The sequence below is a fragment of the Papaver somniferum genome, chromosome 10 (genome assembly GCF_003573695.1).
Source record: "Papaver somniferum cultivar HN1 chromosome 10, ASM357369v1, whole genome shotgun sequence".
NCBI lineage: Eukaryota > Viridiplantae > Streptophyta > Magnoliopsida > Ranunculales > Papaveraceae > Papaver > Papaver somniferum.
In genome coordinates, this window is record NC_039367.1 from 21,571,085 (window position 1) to 21,590,294 (window position 19,210).

General features: G+C 37.4%; 2 protein-coding genes and 1 long non-coding RNA gene across 3 annotated transcripts; all 3 read left to right on the forward strand.

Annotated features, from left to right (window-relative positions):
- Window positions 1-1,123: 1,123 nt before the first annotated feature.
- LOC113315387 lies at window positions 1,124-2,966 on the forward strand. The gene is made up of 3 exons (XM_026563675.1): window positions 1,124-1,768; window positions 1,941-2,171; window positions 2,262-2,966. The coding sequence occupies exons 1-3, from the start codon at window positions 1,124-1,126 to the stop codon at window positions 2,964-2,966; spliced, it is 1,581 nt and encodes a 526-aa protein (XP_026419460.1).
- A 7,094-nt stretch (window positions 2,967-10,060) lies between these two features.
- LOC113317102 (AP2-like ethylene-responsive transcription factor At1g79700) lies at window positions 10,061-11,840 on the forward strand. The gene is made up of 5 exons (XM_026565241.1): window positions 10,061-10,302; window positions 10,382-10,464; window positions 10,610-10,707; window positions 10,794-10,995; window positions 11,097-11,840. The coding sequence occupies exons 1-5, from the start codon at window positions 10,061-10,063 to the stop codon at window positions 11,702-11,704; spliced, it is 1,233 nt and encodes a 410-aa protein (XP_026421026.1). The 3' UTR covers window positions 11,705-11,840.
- Window positions 11,841-12,354: 514 nt separating this feature from the next.
- On the forward strand, window positions 12,355-14,913 carry LOC113317544. The gene is made up of 2 exons (XR_003343629.1): window positions 12,355-12,730; window positions 13,490-14,913. It is a non-coding gene; the product is annotated as an uncharacterized LOC113317544 (long non-coding RNA).
- The last annotated feature ends 4,297 nt before the right edge of the window (window positions 14,914-19,210 follow it).

Consider the following 19,210-nt stretch of genomic DNA (forward strand, 5'->3'; position numbering starts at 1 on the left):
GCTTGAAACATGCTGAACTTAGTCTTGAATCTGAAAATGATCTTCTAGATTTATATCCGGCGGATGAAGTCCAATTCACTAAGGTGGCAGATGCCAAGAATGTTGTGGATGCAATGCGGACTGATTTTGCAGTAATTCTTAAGATGAAATCGAGAGTTACTTGGTTGGAGGATGGTGACCAAAACACTCGATTTTTTCATAATAGCATTAGTATGAGGAGAAGTCAAAATACAATATCTGAACTTCGGATTTCATCTAACTCTACTTTGTTTTTGCAGGATGAAATTAAAGATTTCATTGTCAATCACTATAAGGATAAGTTTCATGGTGGAGCGGCTGTCGTTGATCCAAATTTGTTTGAGTTTGAACATGAAAGAATCTCAGTCCCTGAGAGTTCTTTTATGAATGTTGTGCCAACTCTAGACGAGATTAAAAGAGCTGTTTTTGACTTGGGAGCAGATTCGGCGCCTGGCCCAGATGGTTTCTCGGGTTCTTTCTACAAACATTGTTGGAATATTATTGCTACTGATCTTTTTAGTGCCATTAAAAATTGTTGTTTGATGAGGAAAATTCCTAATGGCATTAATTCTAGTTTTATTGTTCTCATTCCAAAAAACACAAGGTCGGATGCTATTAAGGATTTTAGGCCTATTGGTTTGAGTAATTTTTTCTTCAAAATCATTACAAAATTTTTGGCTACCAGACTTGGTACAGTTCTGAATAGACTGATTTTGAAGAACAAGTGGCTTTTATGAAGGGAAGGACCATTCATGAAAATATAGCTCTTGCGTCTGAATTGATTAATGAGATTTCTACGCCAAGGAACTTTGGTAATGTCGGCTTAAAACTTGACATTTCTCAAGCTTTTGATACTGTAAGTCGGGAGTTTATAACTGAAGTTTTCCGTCAATATGGTTTTTCTGAAACCTGGTGCTCTTGGATTCATAATATTCTTAGTTCGGCAAGGATTTTTGTGCTAATAAATGGCAGTCCAAAGGGTTTCTTTAGCATCACTAGAGGGTTGCGCCAAGGTGATCCTCTTTCACCTTTGATTTTTGTTCTTATTGAAGATATTTTGAGTTGTAATCTCTCTAAATTGTTTACTAATATAAGTATGCACAACATGGTTAGTAAGAAAGGTGTGGCTCTAACACACCTTCTCTTTGCGGATGATATTCTTGTTTTCTGCAGAGGTGATCTTCATAGTTTGCAAAATTTGAAGACTATGCTTATTGTCTATGAGAAGGCTTCAGGCCAGTGCGTAAATTATGCGAAGAACAAATTTTATTACGGCGGTGGAACTTATTCTCGGAGTATTGCTATTGCTAATTATTTGGGCATGGAAAGAGCCTTATTTCCGGATAAATATATGGGAATTCAATTGAAGCCTGGCATTGTGCGGCACATTCATGTCAGGCAGGTAGTTGAAAAGATTATGGACAAGTTGGCTGGTTGGAAGGGTAAACTTTTATCTTTTCAAGCTAGACTGGTTTTGATCAGATCAGTGATTGCTAGCTATGTTATTCACTCTATGGCTATTTATAAATGGCCTTGCAATATCATTAAACAGGTTGAGAGGGCCATTAGGAATTTTCTTTGGTCGGGTGAAAAACGTAAGTTCTTTACGGTGTTGTTTGACAACCTGTGTTGTTCAAGACGTGAAGGTGGTCTAGGCCTTAGAAGATTGGTTTATGTTAACAAGGATATGCTTATGAAGTTATGGATTTCAATTCGCGGACAAGACTTGGGCCAGATTTTTGAGGGCGAAGTACTTCAAATTGAATGGAGTTTTGATTGATTACAAACTGGGTTCTACAGTTTTTCATGTAATCAGGTGGGTTTATGATTTTGTGCAGCAACACACTAGGAAAATTATAGGTGATGGCTCTAATACTTCCTTATTCTTTGATAATTGACTTGGTGATTTTTCGATTGCGAAGAGATTAGGTATTACTTCCAAAGGCCCTAATGATTTTAAGGCTAAGGTTAGTGATATCATTTTTGATGGTGCTTGGGCTATTCCTCAAAGCACTCGGGATTTGATGGTTCGGCTCATTATTGATGTTGGAAACTTGCTTATTATTGCTGGGGGCGATGATTATAAGATTTGGGATTTAGATAGCAAAGTAGTCTTCTCAGTTAAATCTGCAAAGGCTGCCATTAGAGAGAATGTGAAAACTCTGCCAACTGCAACTTTATTTTCTCGGCCAGTTGTGCACCCTACTCTAAGTGTTAAATATTGGAAGATCTGAGAAAAGCAGTGTTGTGCTAGTGATGATAATGTTATTAAGAAGACTGGAAGGTTTTTGCCTTCAATGTGCCGTTTGTGTAGACGGGATTGCGAAACTCTTAGTCATATTACTTGGCAGTGCAGATTTTCCAAGATAATTTGGGATTGGGCGGCTCGTATTTTTAATCTACAACCAAGAAAAGATTTGGTGGCTTCGTATAAGGCTGCTAAGGGGTGCAGTAGGATGATTAAGGATCTGTGGTTGGTTGCTAATCTTGCAATCACTACGGAGTTATGGAGACTGCGCAACAAAGTTTATTTTGAAGATGCTGTTGTACATTGGCTAGGTTTTAAAGGTAGATTTTATCATTTAATTCGTGATAACTCAATACGAATGAAGGGCCATATGAATAATACAATGGAGGATTTACGCATCTTGAATTATTTCAAAGTGAAGCATAGATCGTGCAAAGTTTCTTCTCCAATTGAGGTAAGGTGGTGTCCTCCTAACCAAGATGAAATCATGATTTGCTGTGATGGTGCGTCCCTTGGAAATCCATGCCCGGCTGGTGTTGGCGTTACTTTTCGTGATGCAAACGCAGCTGTTTGGGTGTCCTCTGCGTTGGCCTGGGATTGCAGACAAACTTTTATGCGGAAGCGTGCGCAGTTATATATGGTGCTATGTTGGCCAGAAGGTGGAATTTTAGGAGTATCTGCGTACAATCTGATTCGATGAGTTGCATTCAAGCTTTCCAAAATGAGGGTTTACCTTGGCAATTAAATCAGAAGTGGAGATTGGCGAGGAGTTTTTACTCCAATATTCGCTACACTCATAAATATAGGGAAATTAATTTTTCTGCAGATGCTTCGGCTAAGCAAGCATGTTTGCTAGATGAGGACATTTTTGAGTTTTATGAGGGGAGGTCAATTTCTATGCTTTCTGTAGAATGGCCAGGTGAGGTTTATTTCTGTTTTAAATAGGCTAGTTTTGTTGGTAGCCCATGGCTAGCTCATTATAGCCTAGGACATGTACAATTTTTGCTTTTTAATCTATTTTATTGACCGAGTAAAAAAAATAAAAAAAAATAAAAGAAACAACGGAAAATGGGTCATTTGCCCAAATATTTTTAAAACATGGTTCTAATGGACGAATAAAAATTAATATGGGTGAAATGGACACCAAAAAAATAGCAGGAATGAAATTGGATTCATCCTGCCTTAAACTTAAAAAATAGCGAGGATGAAACTGGATGCATCCTGATGTGAATTAAAAATTAAAAAAAAGTATTTGAAAATGGATAGGATAAAACTATTTACATCCTGACTATTTTTACACTCTCGTCTATTTAAACAGTATCAAATTTTACATATTTTTTTCATCTAGAAATTATCGTTATTGGGTTAATCGATCAATTTTGTGAAAAAACAAACGGTAGAATGCTCAGATTTTTTTGGTTCATTTGTGTAACCAACTCTCCAACTTTCGGAACACAGTGGTGCTCCCCGGAAAACAACCAGATTTCTTTTTGTAGTTTCTCGATACTTGTCATCTAAAGGCTAAAGGGCGGGGAATCCAAATGGAACCAAAATATATATACCAACAATGTGAAGACAGACAAGAAGTTTTGTCACGTATTACAGAACATAACCTGCTCTGATTAAATCCCAAATCACACCCTCCCCAGGAAACAAAAACCAGTTTTACTTGTCTCTGAATAAGCCAACACTCAAAATTGTCGTCTTCAAACATCCATACTTTCCCGTCCCTTTCTTTTCATTTGGTTTGAAAATTTTAACTCTTATTCAATGATACGTGTTAGCTGGTGATAATCGTTCGTTCACATTAAGTCCTGGTTGGATCGGTCCCACTTATCCACAGTGTCACATGTCAATTTTTGTCTTAAGTGGGTCAACGTCAGAAGTCTTTCTTTGGCAAAAATGCTGTCCAAAATGGGCGCTGCTAGGTTTACCGAGGAACCCGATCCTCGCGAAAAATCCCTTCCGTGGATTAAGGCTGTAGTTCCATCTCGGTGTGAGAGGCGGGACAAATCGTGAAATTCGACCCATGATCTATATCTCATTTTCGATCCGGTTACATCTTATTGTATGTCCGTCTCTATTGAGACAGACGTGTATCCGAGACTAATTAGGAAAGTCTCAGATGTACACGACTCATAGATGATAAACTAGGAAAGACTTATTTTAGGAAACCGAGACTGATATGGAATGTGTTTATTGTAGGAGTCTTATTCTAGGAAACCGAGACTGATATGGAATGTGTTTATTCTAGGACTTTTTAGTTTAGCTTAAAGAAGGGTCGCACATATATATACTCTTGTAATCAATTTCTGAAGATTAAGAAATAAATACACAAATTCGTAACATGGCATCAAGAGCCTGGTTCAAAACCTAAAAAAAAAAAAAACAAACCTAAAGATGGCTAGCGAAATTGAATCATCCAAAGGGAAGACGGTGGAATATGATGTGCAAAAGAAGAACCCTGTATATTACCTAGGTTCGAGTGATGGACCAGGAAATATCATCACGCCAATAAGTTTGAGAGGAAATAATTATGATGAATGGGCAAGAGCCATAAGAAGATCGTTAATAGCCAAGAGAAAATTTGGTTTTATTGATGGAACAGTTACAAGACCTGTAGATCCGGATCAATTAGAAGAATGGATAGCTGTGCAATCAACGCTGGTTTCATGGATCAGTAACACGTTGGAGTTGTCAGTGAGATCAACTCTGGGAGATTATGAGGATGCAAGCCTATTATGGGCACACTTGAAGAGAAGATTTTGCGTCGTTAGTGGAACAAGAATTTGCCAACTAAAAGCATCTTTAAGTGACTGTAAACAGAAGAAAACGGAGGAAGTTGCTATATATTTTGGAAGATTGAACAAAATATGGGATGAGATGGTGACTTATACGAAGATACCCCAATGCAAGTGTGGACAATGCACATGTGATATTGCGTCTCAGGTAAGTACGTTGAGAGACGAAGATTTCTTGCATTATTTTCTGATTGGGTTGGATTCTATATACAGTTCTTTGCGTGAACAATTGCTTGCAAGAGAACCATTGCCGTCTGTGGATGTGGCATATCAGACAATTGTGAACTCAGAACGCCTGAAAATTGGAGATGGAGTGGTGACTACAGAGATGCAAGAGAATACTATGGTTTTTAAGGTGCAATCTGAGCAACGGATGCTTAATAGTGCTTATGATCCCACCAAGTACTGCAAAACTTGTAGCAGACAAGGACACTCGGATGATGGTTGTTTTAAGATTATTGGATATCCAGAATGGTGGGGAGACAGACCAAAGAATGGAAGAGGAGGAAGAACTGGAGGCAGAGGACGTACTGGAAGAGGAGGTAGAGGACAAGGAGGAAATCCTGTTCGTGCTCATAACCTGCATATTTCGGCAGCAAAGGAGAGTGCTGGTACGTCATCAACTGATGGAATGGGTCTCGCAGGAGTTACAGCAGCACAGGTTCAACAGGTGATGGAGTTTTTAAACTCAAGAAAGTCTGGTTCTCATCTACAAGGTAAAAAGAATGAAACATCCTGGATTGTTGATACAGGTGCAACAAATCATGTTACGTATGAACTTCTTAACATGATAAGTGTAAGAGATATTAGGGCATGTTCAGTTGGATTGCCTGATGGAAAATATGCATACTCTGAGAAAATTGGAACTGTGATTCTCCCTGATGGATTGAAACTTGAAAATGTCCTTTATGTACCACAGATAACCTGTAACCTAATTTCAGTCACACAACTTATTGATGAGATGAGTTGTATTATTCAATGTACTAAAAAATTATGTCTTATACAGGACCGGTCTACGAGGAGGATGATTGGAGTGGCTGAGAGACAAGGTGGACTATATATTTTCTGTGGTGTGCTGCATGTTGAAGTTATGGCTGTGCATGAAGATTCATATGAGTTGTGGCATCAGCGTATGGGACATCCTTCAGAAAAAGTTTTGCAGAAATTGCAAGGTGTGAGTAGATTAATAAAGAAGAATAATGATGCTTGTGATATTTGTCCCCGGGCAAAGCATCGTAGAAGCAGTTTTGCTAGTAGTTTGAGTAAATCGAATTGTATTTTTGATTTAGTTCATATATATTTATGGGGTCCTTATAAGATCAGTTCATCATGTGGAGCTCAATATTTCCTGACAATAGTAGATGATTTTTCAAGAGGTGTTTGGATTTATTTAATTCAGAATAAAACAACAGTTGAATTAATATTTCGTGAATTTGTTGCTCTTGTGAAGCGTCAATTTAACAAAGATATTAAAATTGTTAGAAGTGATAATGGAACGGAATTTAATGCATTATGTGGGTATTTTAAGACTAGTGGAATAGTCTTTGAGACGTCATGTGTAGGTACTCCACAACAGAATGGCAGAGTTGAGAGAAAACATCAACATATAATGAATGTGGCACGGGCTTTAAGATTTCAAGCAAACTTGCCGAAACGGTTTTGGGGAGAGTGTGCATTGACAGCGGTGTACTTGATCAATCGTACGCCTACTCCTATCCTAAATAATAAAACACCATATGAAGTATTGTTTGGAAAACCACCTTTATATAAACAGTTGAAGGTCTTTGGATGTTTGTGTTATGTATATGATCAAAGTAGCAAAGGAGATAAGTTTGCTAGTCGAGGAAGAAGGTGTGTGTTTCTGGGTTATCCATTCGGTAAGAAGGCATGGAAAGTGTATGATCTCGACACAAGAAGGTTTCTAGTGTCTAGAGATGTAAAATTCTATGAAACACAATTTCCATATAAGACCGAGTTTGATGGTACTAGAACTCATATAACGAATGATGTTGCTGGCACTACATATGAGACAGACGTTGGTGATGAACAATCAATAATAGCTGGCGGTGAAGAGGCTGCAGAAATACAGCGACAGATAGATGCAGATATCGTTGTACAGACTGCAGAACCTGGTGGAAATGTAGCAGCGCAGACTGAGACATCTACAGAAACTGTAGCGGAACAGACAACGACGTCTGTGACGCCTGCAGAAACTGCAGCAGTAAAAACTGCGACATCAGCTGAAGATAACGCTGTTAAGAACAAATCTACAGCGACAGAAACGCAGGCAGCTGTGAATGGTGATGGAAAACCCACAGATATCGTTGATGTGAACAAAGATTTGGGTAAGGGCAAGCGTCAGAAGTTCCCCTCAAGTAGGATGAAAGTTTTTGTGATGCACACCATTCGAGAACATAGTCCATCTCACTCTCAATCATCACAGTCATCATCCTCAGGTACACCTTATCCTTTGACATATTATGTTAGTTGTGACAGGTTTTCTGACATGCATAAAAATTATATTGCTGCACTGTCTGCAAAGTCTGAGCCGACAAATTTCAGAGAAGCAATGACACATCCAGGTTGGAGGAAAGCAATGGCGGAAGAAATACGGGCTTTAGAAGAACAAGGCACATGGGATCTCACCGAATTTCCACCTGGTAAGAAGGCTCTAGGAAGTAAATGGATATACACCGAAAAATATGATGAAAATGGTACTTTGGTACATTTAAAGGCAAGACTTGTGATTTTTGGAAATCATCAAGTTGAAGGTTTGGATTACAATGAGACGTTTTCTCCAGTGGCAAAGATGACAACTGTTCGTATGTTTTTGGCTGTGGCTGCGGCTAAGCAGTGAGATGTGCATCAGATGGATGTGCATAATGCATTCCTACATGGAGATTTGGAAGAGGAAGTATATATGAAGATACCACCTGGATTTGCTAAGGGTAATCCTAATATGGTGTGTAAGATGAAGAAATCATTGTATGGCCTAAAACAAGCACCGCGGTGTTGGTTTGCGAAGCTGTCCACTGCATTGAAGAATTATGGGTTTCGGCAATCGTACTCAGATTATTCTCTCTTTACTATGCTAAAGGGAAAGATGCAACTTAATGTGCTGGTGTATGTTGATGATTTGATTATTGCAGGAAATAATCTGGTTGCGCTTACACAATTTAAAGCATACTTGGGTCAATGTTTTAAGATGAAAGATTTGGGAAAGTTGAAATACTTCCTAGGATTGGAAGTGGCAAGGAGTAAAAAGGGTTTCTACATATGTCAACGAAAATATGCGTTGGATATTATAATGGAAACAGGTTTATTGGGTGCGAAACCTGCAGAATTTCCTATGGAAACAAATCATCGTCTTGCCTTAGCAACAGGAGAGTTGCTTAATGATGTAGAGAAGTATAGAAGATTGATTGGGCGTTTAATATATTTATCCGTCACCAGACCAGACCTTGCTTACACAGTGCATATCTTATCTCAGTTTATGCAGCGACCTAGACTGGAGCATTGGGAAGCAGCACTTCGTGTGATTAGATATTTAAAAAAAAATCCTGGACAAGGAATTCTGTTGCGCTCTGATAGTAGTTTCAAATTGAGAGGTTGGTGTGATTCGGATTGGGCAAGTTGTCCTATATCTAGGCGCTCACTGACGGGGTGGTTTGTTCTCTTTGGTGATTCACCAGTATCTTGGAAGACTAAGAAGCAACAAACTGTGTCTCGTAGCTCGGCTGAAGCAGAATATCGTTCCATGGCGGCGGCTACATGTGAATTAACATGGTTGAAACAGTTACTCCGAGATTTGGGAGTTCACCATACACAAGCAATGAGTCTTCTTTGCGATAGTCAATCAGCGCTATATATTGCGAAGAACCCTGTGTTTCATGAAAGAACGAAACACATTGAAGTGGACTGTCATCTAGTCAGAGATGCGATAATAAGGAAGATTATTTCACCTTCTTATACTCCTACCACAATACAGTTGGCGGATATATTCACGAAGTCGTTGGGAAAAGCTCAGTTCCATGGTCTATTGTCCAAGATGGGCATTTGTGACCTGCATGCTCCGTCTTGAGGGGGGGTATTGAGACAGACGTGTATCTGAGACTAATTAGGAAAGTCTCAGATGTACACGACTCATAGATGCTAAACTAGGAAAGACTTGTTCTAGGAAACCGAGACTGATATGGAATGTGTTTATTCTAGGAGTCTTATTTTAGGAAACCGAGTCTGATATGGAATGTGTTTATTGTAGGACTCTTTAATTTAGCTTAAAGAAGAGTCGCACATATATATACTCTTGTAATCAATTTCTGAAGATTAAGAAATAAATACACAAATTCGTAACAGTCTCTCATAGAGTTGAGACCCAATAACTAAAAGACTAGCCTAGTCCCTTGCTACTCTACTGGTCGCCCTCAATATTGCAACTGGGGGATGCAAAATCCCAGCCTAATAACAGCGAAGCTCATGTGTAGGGACAGTTTTTCATTTCATTTTGACCAGTGTTATCATGCACCCCAGTACACAACTAGTACTAGTATATATTTATAAGCTGTCAGATTTGGTATTATAGAGATGCACACGCATAGATGTAAAATCTGGCGGATCAAAAGCACATGTTCATTGTGCCCCAGGAAACACTTGTACAATCGAGCTGTTGCATGAGACCGAGATACAAATGCTGTCCATCGACTGGCTAGCAAAGTACTGACAATTTAAATTTGTCCCAAAACTGTATCGGTATCATCGACTTGTTTGTTTTCATCGAAAAAGAAAAATCAGCTGTGCAAGTTGTAATCATAAAAACAAAATCAACCAAGAAACAAAAAATCTTATCTGTAAGTTTTATATATATACCCATGTTCATTTATAATCCTTATGTAATCGCTCCATTCTTCTCATTGACTGGAACTAATCAATTTTTTTGCCATTAATTGAGCTGTAAGAAAACCTTAACAAGCAAGCTAGGAAGAACAAGAAAAATATGGAGATGACACCGGTTAAGTGCGAAGTAAACACCGGTGTAAGACGTCGTTTGTGTAATGAAAACAATGAAACTCGAGTTGTTAAAAATGTCAAGAGAAGACGAAGAGAACCCATTGTAGGTGTTACTAGTACCAGTACCAATACCGAGTCGAAAGAACAACAACAGGTTGATGGATCTTCTGCTACTAGTACTACAACTACAACAATCAAAAGAAGTTCGAGATTTCGTGGTGTTAGTAGGTATGAGTTTATAACTTTACTCTCTTTTTCGAAATACTAGTTGGTTAAGCATCCATCTGACTTAGGGACATGCACACAGGCATAGATGGACTGGTAGATTTGAAGCTCATCTATGGGATAAAGGCTCCTGGAATGTAACGCAAAAGAAGAAAGGAAAACAAGGTAATCAACAGTATGTAAAACATTCAAAGTTTCTACTTTTGTTTTTGATTTGTAGTAGTTGCCATTCATTTCCACTTACATACTCAAGGATACTATTTTCTGGTGTTGTTCATTGTTCTCGGACCTTATTGTTGCCATCAAACAGTTTATCTTGGAGCATATGATGATGAAGAATGCGCAGCAAGAGCTTACGATTTAGCTGCACTCAAGTACTGGGGTCCGACGACTTTCACAAATTTCCCGGTATTTTAACTTGAAAACTCTCGGCATGTTCTTTGTTACTATTGGAAGAGAATAGAGTGATTAAATTTCATTTCTGATTTTGGTAGCTAACTGATTATGAGAAAGCGATTCAAATAATGCAAAATGTGACAAAGGAAGAGTACTTGGCCTCTTTGAGAAGGAAAAGCAGTGGTTTCTCAAGAGGAGTGTCAAAATATAGAGGTGTTGCAAGGCATCATCATAATGGGAGATGGGAAGCAAGAATAGGAAGGGTTTTTGGGAACAAGTATCTTTACCTTGGTACTTACAGTAAGTCTCATGTATTAAGCAAATGATACTACGTTTACTAAGTTTCATTAACTGTACTATAAGAATTACATTACATACTTGTCTTGTGTGCTGATCTATAGGTACTCAAGAAGAGGCTGCACATGCATATGATATTGCAGCAATCGAATATCGAGGGATTAACGCAGTAACAAATTTCGATTTGAGCACATATATAAGGTGGCTAAGACCAGGGACTAATGCACTAGTTCCTTGTCAAGAACAACAATCCAACTCAGAACCGCAGACATTCCCCAAATCGTCCATGTTAATCCCATCGAACAGTCTCACAGTAGACGAGTTTGGTTCACCTAGAAATCAAGAAGCTCTTGGGAAAGAAATTTCAGTCAGTTCTTGCAGTAACAGGTCATCTTCGTCACCCACTGCACTAAGTCTGTTATTACGGTCATCGGTATTCAGAGAACTTGTGGAGAGAAACTCTTATGCAACCAACGACGAAACCGACGCGGAAGTAGCTAGACACCAAGCTCGGGTAGCAGGTGAAGATGAATTCAACAGGATTCTTTGCCGCAGAATCGCAGATCTCCCATATGGGTGTCCTCCATCAGAGGATATGCCTAGTATCGAACTGCAACGACAAGGAGAGAGTGAGAGTGCCTCCCCAGTATATAATCAGAGCGGACAATCTCTTTGGAATGGTATGCTAACTATGCCTCCTACACTGCACTGAGATTATGCCCTTAGGTGCACTAAATCACCACATATGAATGTATCACCTCTACCGTTGCATCATTAAATAAATCTGAAGTTCTGAACTGATTGGGCTTTATGGACAGAATCAAATTTCATGTGCTGGCTGCTCCATGTATTTATTTCTCGTACTCCAATACTTGTGATGGCTATAATGCAAGAGAATCATCATATTTATTGAACTATTGAACATCTGTAAGAAAAAAGCACTTTACCTGCTGCTTATACTCCAAAGAACCTAGCTTCCCATCCTGAAAGAACAAACAAAAGGACAACGATTGAATATTGGAGAGCTCCCTACGAGTTTCGGAAACCTGTTTGACATCCAGTTTAAATAAAAAAGATACTAACGCAACAGTTTCGTAACCTAGTTCGTGATAAAAGAAGGTGGAAGCCATATTCTGCTTGCAATGCTAACAGCCATCAGACAGTTGTTCCAGGCCAACAACCACAGACCCCAATCGTTTTGCATGCGACATATTGATCTCAAGTTATAGTGTGCGTCACATCTTTAAGACGTAGTCATGTTATAAACCGTACATAAACAGACGCCCCTGGCAGATGCTAGTGCCAAAGACGAAAGGTGAATAAGTCGCTGCAGGATATCCCTTTGTTATACAGAGTACAATAATTCTTTTCAGCCCACCTTAAATCTCACGGTCAATCCGTTTTTTCTTATTTTTCAATCTCTAGAAAAAAAAAATTAATCATCTCAAAGTACAAGTCTTTCCATTGTCTATTATCTCAAAGTTTCAAACATCGGATCCATGGAATAAAGTTGTTTAGTACATTGAACAGTTCACTGCAACATTAAGATTTTTTCTTATAAATCTGAAATTTAATCCGCTGAACCCAGATATCAAACCGATGTTCATCGATTCAGGTAATTTTTATCTCTATGTACATCGATTTACTGGCTTATTACAACGCTCATGAAAAGTGAATTGAATGAGCTGAAGGAATTGGAGAAGGAGATGTTTTATGAGATGAAGAAAACATTGATGAGGTAATATACTGATTTTGATTCTCTCTTTATCTAGACCTTTTCAAGATTCAGTTCTATTAGATTATTGAGACATATTTTGTATGTACGGAAAATGATGGATTCATAATTTTTTATTCATTTCATAGATTGTTGTATCGTTTTTATATTTTGCAAACACTTATAGTCCAAGGTTACAGTCATCGTTTGGATAATCAACCAACTCAGAATTTATTAGTTTTAATTCTAACTGATGTTGCTTCCTTTGGAGTGTTCTTTTTGTTTTTTGGATGTACAATAAAATTACTCCATCTCATCATACTTTATGAAAATAAAGAATACTCTTTCTTGTTATGTGTTGCATTAAGGTTTAAATTGTTGAATCCTAGAGCTATAAGCAAGACCAATTCACCATTACACCTAAAAAGATAGTGCTTCACGATGATGATACAATGAACTTAACAAATGGAACGTTCATAAGATTCAGATATGCAGTGATTATTGCAGATTTAGTCCTATCATAGCTCTCACCGAAGAATGTAGGTTCCATTGGTGTGTTACTGGCAACTCAAATGTAAAATCACCCATAAACAACATTTGTATTGCTCTCTTAAGTGTTTTTTTATGGAACCTACCATGACTTGGAGTATTGATAGACTTTGTAGTGTAGCTTTTGCAGAATTCACTCAAAACCAAGTGCCTGAGAACATATGCAGTGACTGCATTGCCAGGTTCAGAAACATCAATCTAACTAGTACTAATGGCTTCTACTTGTTCTTGCAGGTTTTCTATGGTCCTGCAATGCTAACCTAAAAATCGTCAAAATTATACAACAAAAACAAGAAAACCAGTGACTTTACCCCCCTGTACTACAGTGACACTGCGGTTGTTAAACCTAGCTATAGATTCAAATGGAGAAGAAGAAACACCAATAGTATCTATCGATCTTCTCCCTGGAGAGATCACATTGAACAATATATTTACTCGATTGCCTTCTGAGACAGTCTTACATTGCAAACTCGTTTGCAAAAGTTGGAGAAATCTTTTACGTTCGTGCAAGCACTTCCCTTATATGCACTTACGACGACAACAGTTGGATGATTCTAAGGTAAGTTACATACTCACATGTAATCATTCCTGCAGAAACGTGGACTACCACCTTTACTAAAGAGAGTATTCTACTTGTAGTAATAGTAAAGCAAATCTTACTAATAATAAGCCGTCTATCTTAGGGTTGAGCACATTTGTTAAGATCTTCCATCCTACTAGTCCGTTTTATTCTTTTGTTCTTGGTTCATGCAACGGCTTGATTATGTGCCAACCTTTGATGCATAACCCCGAAACCCTTTACCTATCTAATCCAATGACAAGAGAATATCTGAATATTCCGATAACGAAGGATTTAGGTGTTTGTGGATTCGGTTATGATACTTCCGCTGGTGTATACATAATTGTACGAGTAGATCGATGTTACCGTGAGTGGGTTTATAAGGTACGTGCGTACACTGTTGGGAGTGGAATTGGGTGGAGAATGAAAGAAAACATTACATCTCATTTAATACAGCGTCCAGGTATTCCTTCAAATGGAGCTCTTCACTGGCTTGATGTCATTAAATACAGGATTTGGGCTTTCGATTTGGCAGAAGAAGAGTTCAGGTGTATCCCATCACCACAACTCCACCGTGCAGCTGGTGATTATTTTGAACTCCGGTTATTGGGGGAGTGTTTATCTATGGTTCATTACAGGAAGAATTCAACATCAGTCATGGACATATGGTTACTAGGAGAAATAACAATAAGAAAGGAAAGAGGAATGGTAGTGATACTGTCAATGAGAAACTGGAATACTACCAACTGTTATCTTGGAATTGGAACAAAGAGTTTAGTTTAAAAGAAGTTTTATCAGGTGAGCATCATAACGTGTAGCATAACGTTGTTCCTTATGCTCTTACAAAGGATGGTGAACTTCTATTGTTTTGTAGAACAACAACCAAGATATATCGTTATACGGTGAAATCTTCCATTTCTGACAAGGAAAATCTTGATAATGTTGATGGTCATGGTAAATTGTATTTGCATGATGCGATACCATATAAGAAAAGCTTTGTTTCCCTGAAAGATCTTGGAGAAGATGTTAAGATATTTGATCTAGGTAGGTGCATGTGAAATATGGTGTTATTCATTCTTCCCATCTATGGACTTTTTTTTAAGCATCCCACCTATGGATTTGAGTAATTAGTGGTATTTATTTTATTTTATTTGCTTTTTCTTTTTTGTAATGTGGACCCAAGTATATACTTTTATGCCTTGGTCCAAATTTGAAATTTCAGTTCATTTTGTCTTAAGTAGAGGCTTCACTTACCATAATTTGTTCTAACCTGAGTCAGTCATCCGTAGATTTTCTTTTTTTAGCCAGCCAACTTCTTTTAGAACGGATACTTTCACAAATTGAGAAATAATAGGTAGTTTTGGCGGTCATCTTCGTTTCTCAAAGGTTGATGCGTTTTAGGAGGTTCCAAATTCGAGTCCTCAATAGCACAATATTACAGAATTTGGCATGCAAGGTAGAGTTAGCTTATCCCTTACTACTTCATCAGGTCCCCCTATCCGCTTCAACGTTCAACTAATGTGGTAATACGTTGTTGGAGCTTAGCTTGTTAGTCTTTCGACTAGTTTATTGTGATAATACTTTTTACCTAATAATTCAATACTTTATAATAATAATAATAATAAAAATATATATTATGAAGTAGTTGAAGTGTCCCTGATCTAAGTATCTCCCGAGTATGTTAAGATTAAACTTAAATTCTAATTTTATCTTTTTAAGTTTTAGTTATAGAAGAAGAAAAAGGATTCGAGGAATTTGAGAGATATAAGAGATTCCAGTGCGGAATTTGACGTCGGGGAATCCTCGTTACAATCGATATTAAAACATCTTAGGAGCATTGCTGCATCCATATTGTCGGCATTGAGTTATAAACAATCGACATTGAAAAAATGTTTTCCGAGCATGCAGACAAAGAGTAATTTCACAATAGAGATATTGTACCTCTGTCAGCCTAGACGTAATTAATACATATAATACCGACTCCGGACATGTAAAAAATCCCAAAAAACATTACATTGGTGTCAGCATTGTATTCAACCACAAAACAATACCGACTACAACTGTTGACATTGAGTTCATCTTAAAAGCAATACTGACTACTGCAATCGGCATCTCATTCATACATCAATTAATGTCGATAGTTACTATGTAACTGAAAATCATACCTAAATTTTACAACTTATCAATTAAATGCAATTTATTTTTGAGATTTTTATTTTGCTTGAGCGAGATTTCGACTGCAGGGTCAAGGAAATGCCTAAAACATTATTCCGATTTCGGTTTTATTTTTATAAAAAATATTAATTAAGTAAGAAACTTTTGGAACCGTAGCTCAATTATGATGAGTCGAGGAAGTAAGGAAGAAAAAAAGAGATACCATCAATTTATGTTTAAAATTTTCTTTTTTAAAGGGGAATAAAAGAATAAAAAGAAAAGGAGGATATATACTAAAAAGATATCCACTTAACCAGAATCTAACCCTATATAATTGTTAGTATCCCTCAATTCATGGGAATATCCCGCAATTGTGAGTTCTTCTTTTACTCAGAGCATTGGTGTTTTTGGATTCTTCAGGGTTTACCTATTACGTTCTCAAGCCATTTCCAATTTCCCGTACGGTGGACTATATCGATATCTATGTTAGATACCATGTGCTTGTAACAGACCCAATATAGATTTTTGCAGCAATAAGACTTAGAAAAAGGTGAAATTTTGCGTCTCTCAAAATTCTCAAATATTCCCAAAAAGGAAAATAAGACCAAAAGAGTAGAATATAACCCAAAAAATACCGCCAACGTTCCTGAAATGATGACGTACATGACTGCATGTTTAATGCAGTACTAGCAAATCTCGGAGTGCATTAATAGTGTGTTCAAAATATTGACCGGTCAACTTGACTCGTGTTAACTGGTCAACATCACAATTTGACTGGTCAAGAAAACTACTTCGAGTGTCCATTAGGGATGCACCTTTGTCCTTGACTAGTCAACAATGCACAGTCAACTGGTCAACAGTACGTTGGGTCAGTCAACTGGACTCTAAAAGTCCTTGTTCACCGAAAAATATTGTGAAAAGTCTGCTATGGAGGGGGAAAAGGATAACAAAATATCGCAAAAAGAAAAAAAAATGTCTCATTTGAAATTTTGATAAGAAAAGGTAAGTGCCCGAAATTACACCCTTTTTTAACACTGTTTAATTGGGGGTCCTGGAAAATAATTAGTGGCCCCTAGCTACATGACAAAAAATGTCATGAAATAGTAATTGGTGGTTACCCTTGTCCTTATATTTTTTAATGGCTAAACTGTCCCTAAATGATTAGTGTTAATAGTTAGTTAAGTTAGTGTGGTTAGATTAAAATTATAATTTTTTAGAATTAAAATTCGAAAACAAAAAGGGTTTATGAAGAGTTGTTGTCATCTCAAAATGAGGGTGCTGATGAAGATCCCATTGATCATAATGAAGAAACCAATTTTCAAAATGAAAACACGAAGTTCAAAATACTCGTGTAAATTTCTTATACTCTTCGAATTGTCTGGATGGTGCTCTAAGTGGTATATATATACACACTATGCCAGAACTCAGAGAAAGAGTCATCATTGTCGAGGGATATATACCCCAACGACTCTGAAAAGTCGTCAATTAATTGACACCACCATTGACGATTCAAACCTGTAACTTTTTCAGGTTATGAAAAATCGTCATGGTAATACGATAATCCTTGACGACTCTAACAAGGATCGTCATCCAAAAATTTAACACGTAAACAATCCTCAAATTCCAAATGACGGCCTGCAATTTTTTCAGGTTATGAAAAATTGTCATGGTAATATGATAAACCTTTACGACTTTAACAAGAGTCGTCACCCAATATTTTTACACGTAGACGACCCTCAAATTCCAAATGACGACCCCATGATAACTGGTAGCGACCCTCAAGTTACGAATGACGATTCTCTAATACTTAAATTGATGACTCTATGATAAACTTTCTCTGTTTATAGTGTCGTGGAGGAAAGCATGACTTAAGTTGACGACTCAATGCTTTCTCTGTTTATAGTGCCATGGAGGAAAACATTATTTGGAAAACATAACAAAGGCCCGTTAGCTTCAAAGCCCTTTGTAGCAAAATCTGATAATAACTACAAAGATAAGTGAGTAAGCATTAAAATCATCACAGTTCTTTAAGGTTATTTGGATGCACATTAATCGTACACGTATATGCTATTGTTAAAGTTACTCTTGAACTTAGCTTCTAATCTCTGCATTTTTCTCTATAAGAGCCTTTGTTGCTTGTTTCACTTGCCATGTACTTTGATCGCCTTTGTAGCTATAATGGCCACTACTCTCAAGATGATGGCTTTATTCACCGTCTTTTGCTTTCTCTTTTCGTCGAGGTTTAATTTTTCTACGTTTCATCATGCATGCCTTTGTTTTTGTTTTTGATTTGTTTCTGATGATAGAATGACAGTAGATAGACAAAGCTTCTGATCTTCAAGTGCTTATTGTATTTAATTTGTTTGCATGGTTACAGCTTCAGGTCAACAGTGAAGGATTCCATCCGGCGGAAGCGCTAAAAATGAGTAAGAATTAGAAAAGTTCATACAAATGACAACTCTTTAAAACTTAAGTTGACGACCCTTTCCATTTTTAGGACAGATGCTGTTTGTTTGCCTTTAACTTTTAAAAAGGGACCGTTCGCAAAGGATCGTTATATGTTTCTATATTACGGCAACGACTCTAAACTAGAGCAAAGAAAATGAAAAACCAAAATTAAGGTCGTTATCTCCCTCCTCGTATACCCTAACGATTTTTCGTAGTCTCTACATGCATATGAAAAATCGTTAGGCTTTAGGATTTTCGGGTTGACGACTCTTTAACTATAACTGTTTTTTTTCTTCTTCGTGTCGTTAATGAAAGAGTAGATAGTTGAGAGAGGGAGAGGGAAGGAGAAGAAATTCCGATTCTTTTTGTAAAAAGATGGAAATGAAATGGAGGCTCGGGGTTAATGGTGAATAGAATTTTAAGTTTTATTATTAGTGAAGGACAAATTAGTATTTTCACTATATATTGAAATCTCCTAAAGTATCTGGAATGGGTATAAATTTGGTGAAGCCCCCTGTTATTTCGAGGGCCACCAATTAAACGGTGTTTTTTAAGTCCCTTCTCGCCTAACAACTTTACTCGGTATTAGGGTGTAAAATCAAGAAACGTAAGGTCGCATGTGGAGTTAAAAGAATCTAACAAGTTAGTTTAATTAGTTATATAGGATAAGTTAGAATTCTCTAAATAAACCTGAAATATGTCAAGTCCAGAAACTTCTGTAATGTAAACAAATAAAGATAAGAAAAGAAATCTCTAGATCGAGTAGTCTAGCGCAGGTTCTTGTAGCCTACATA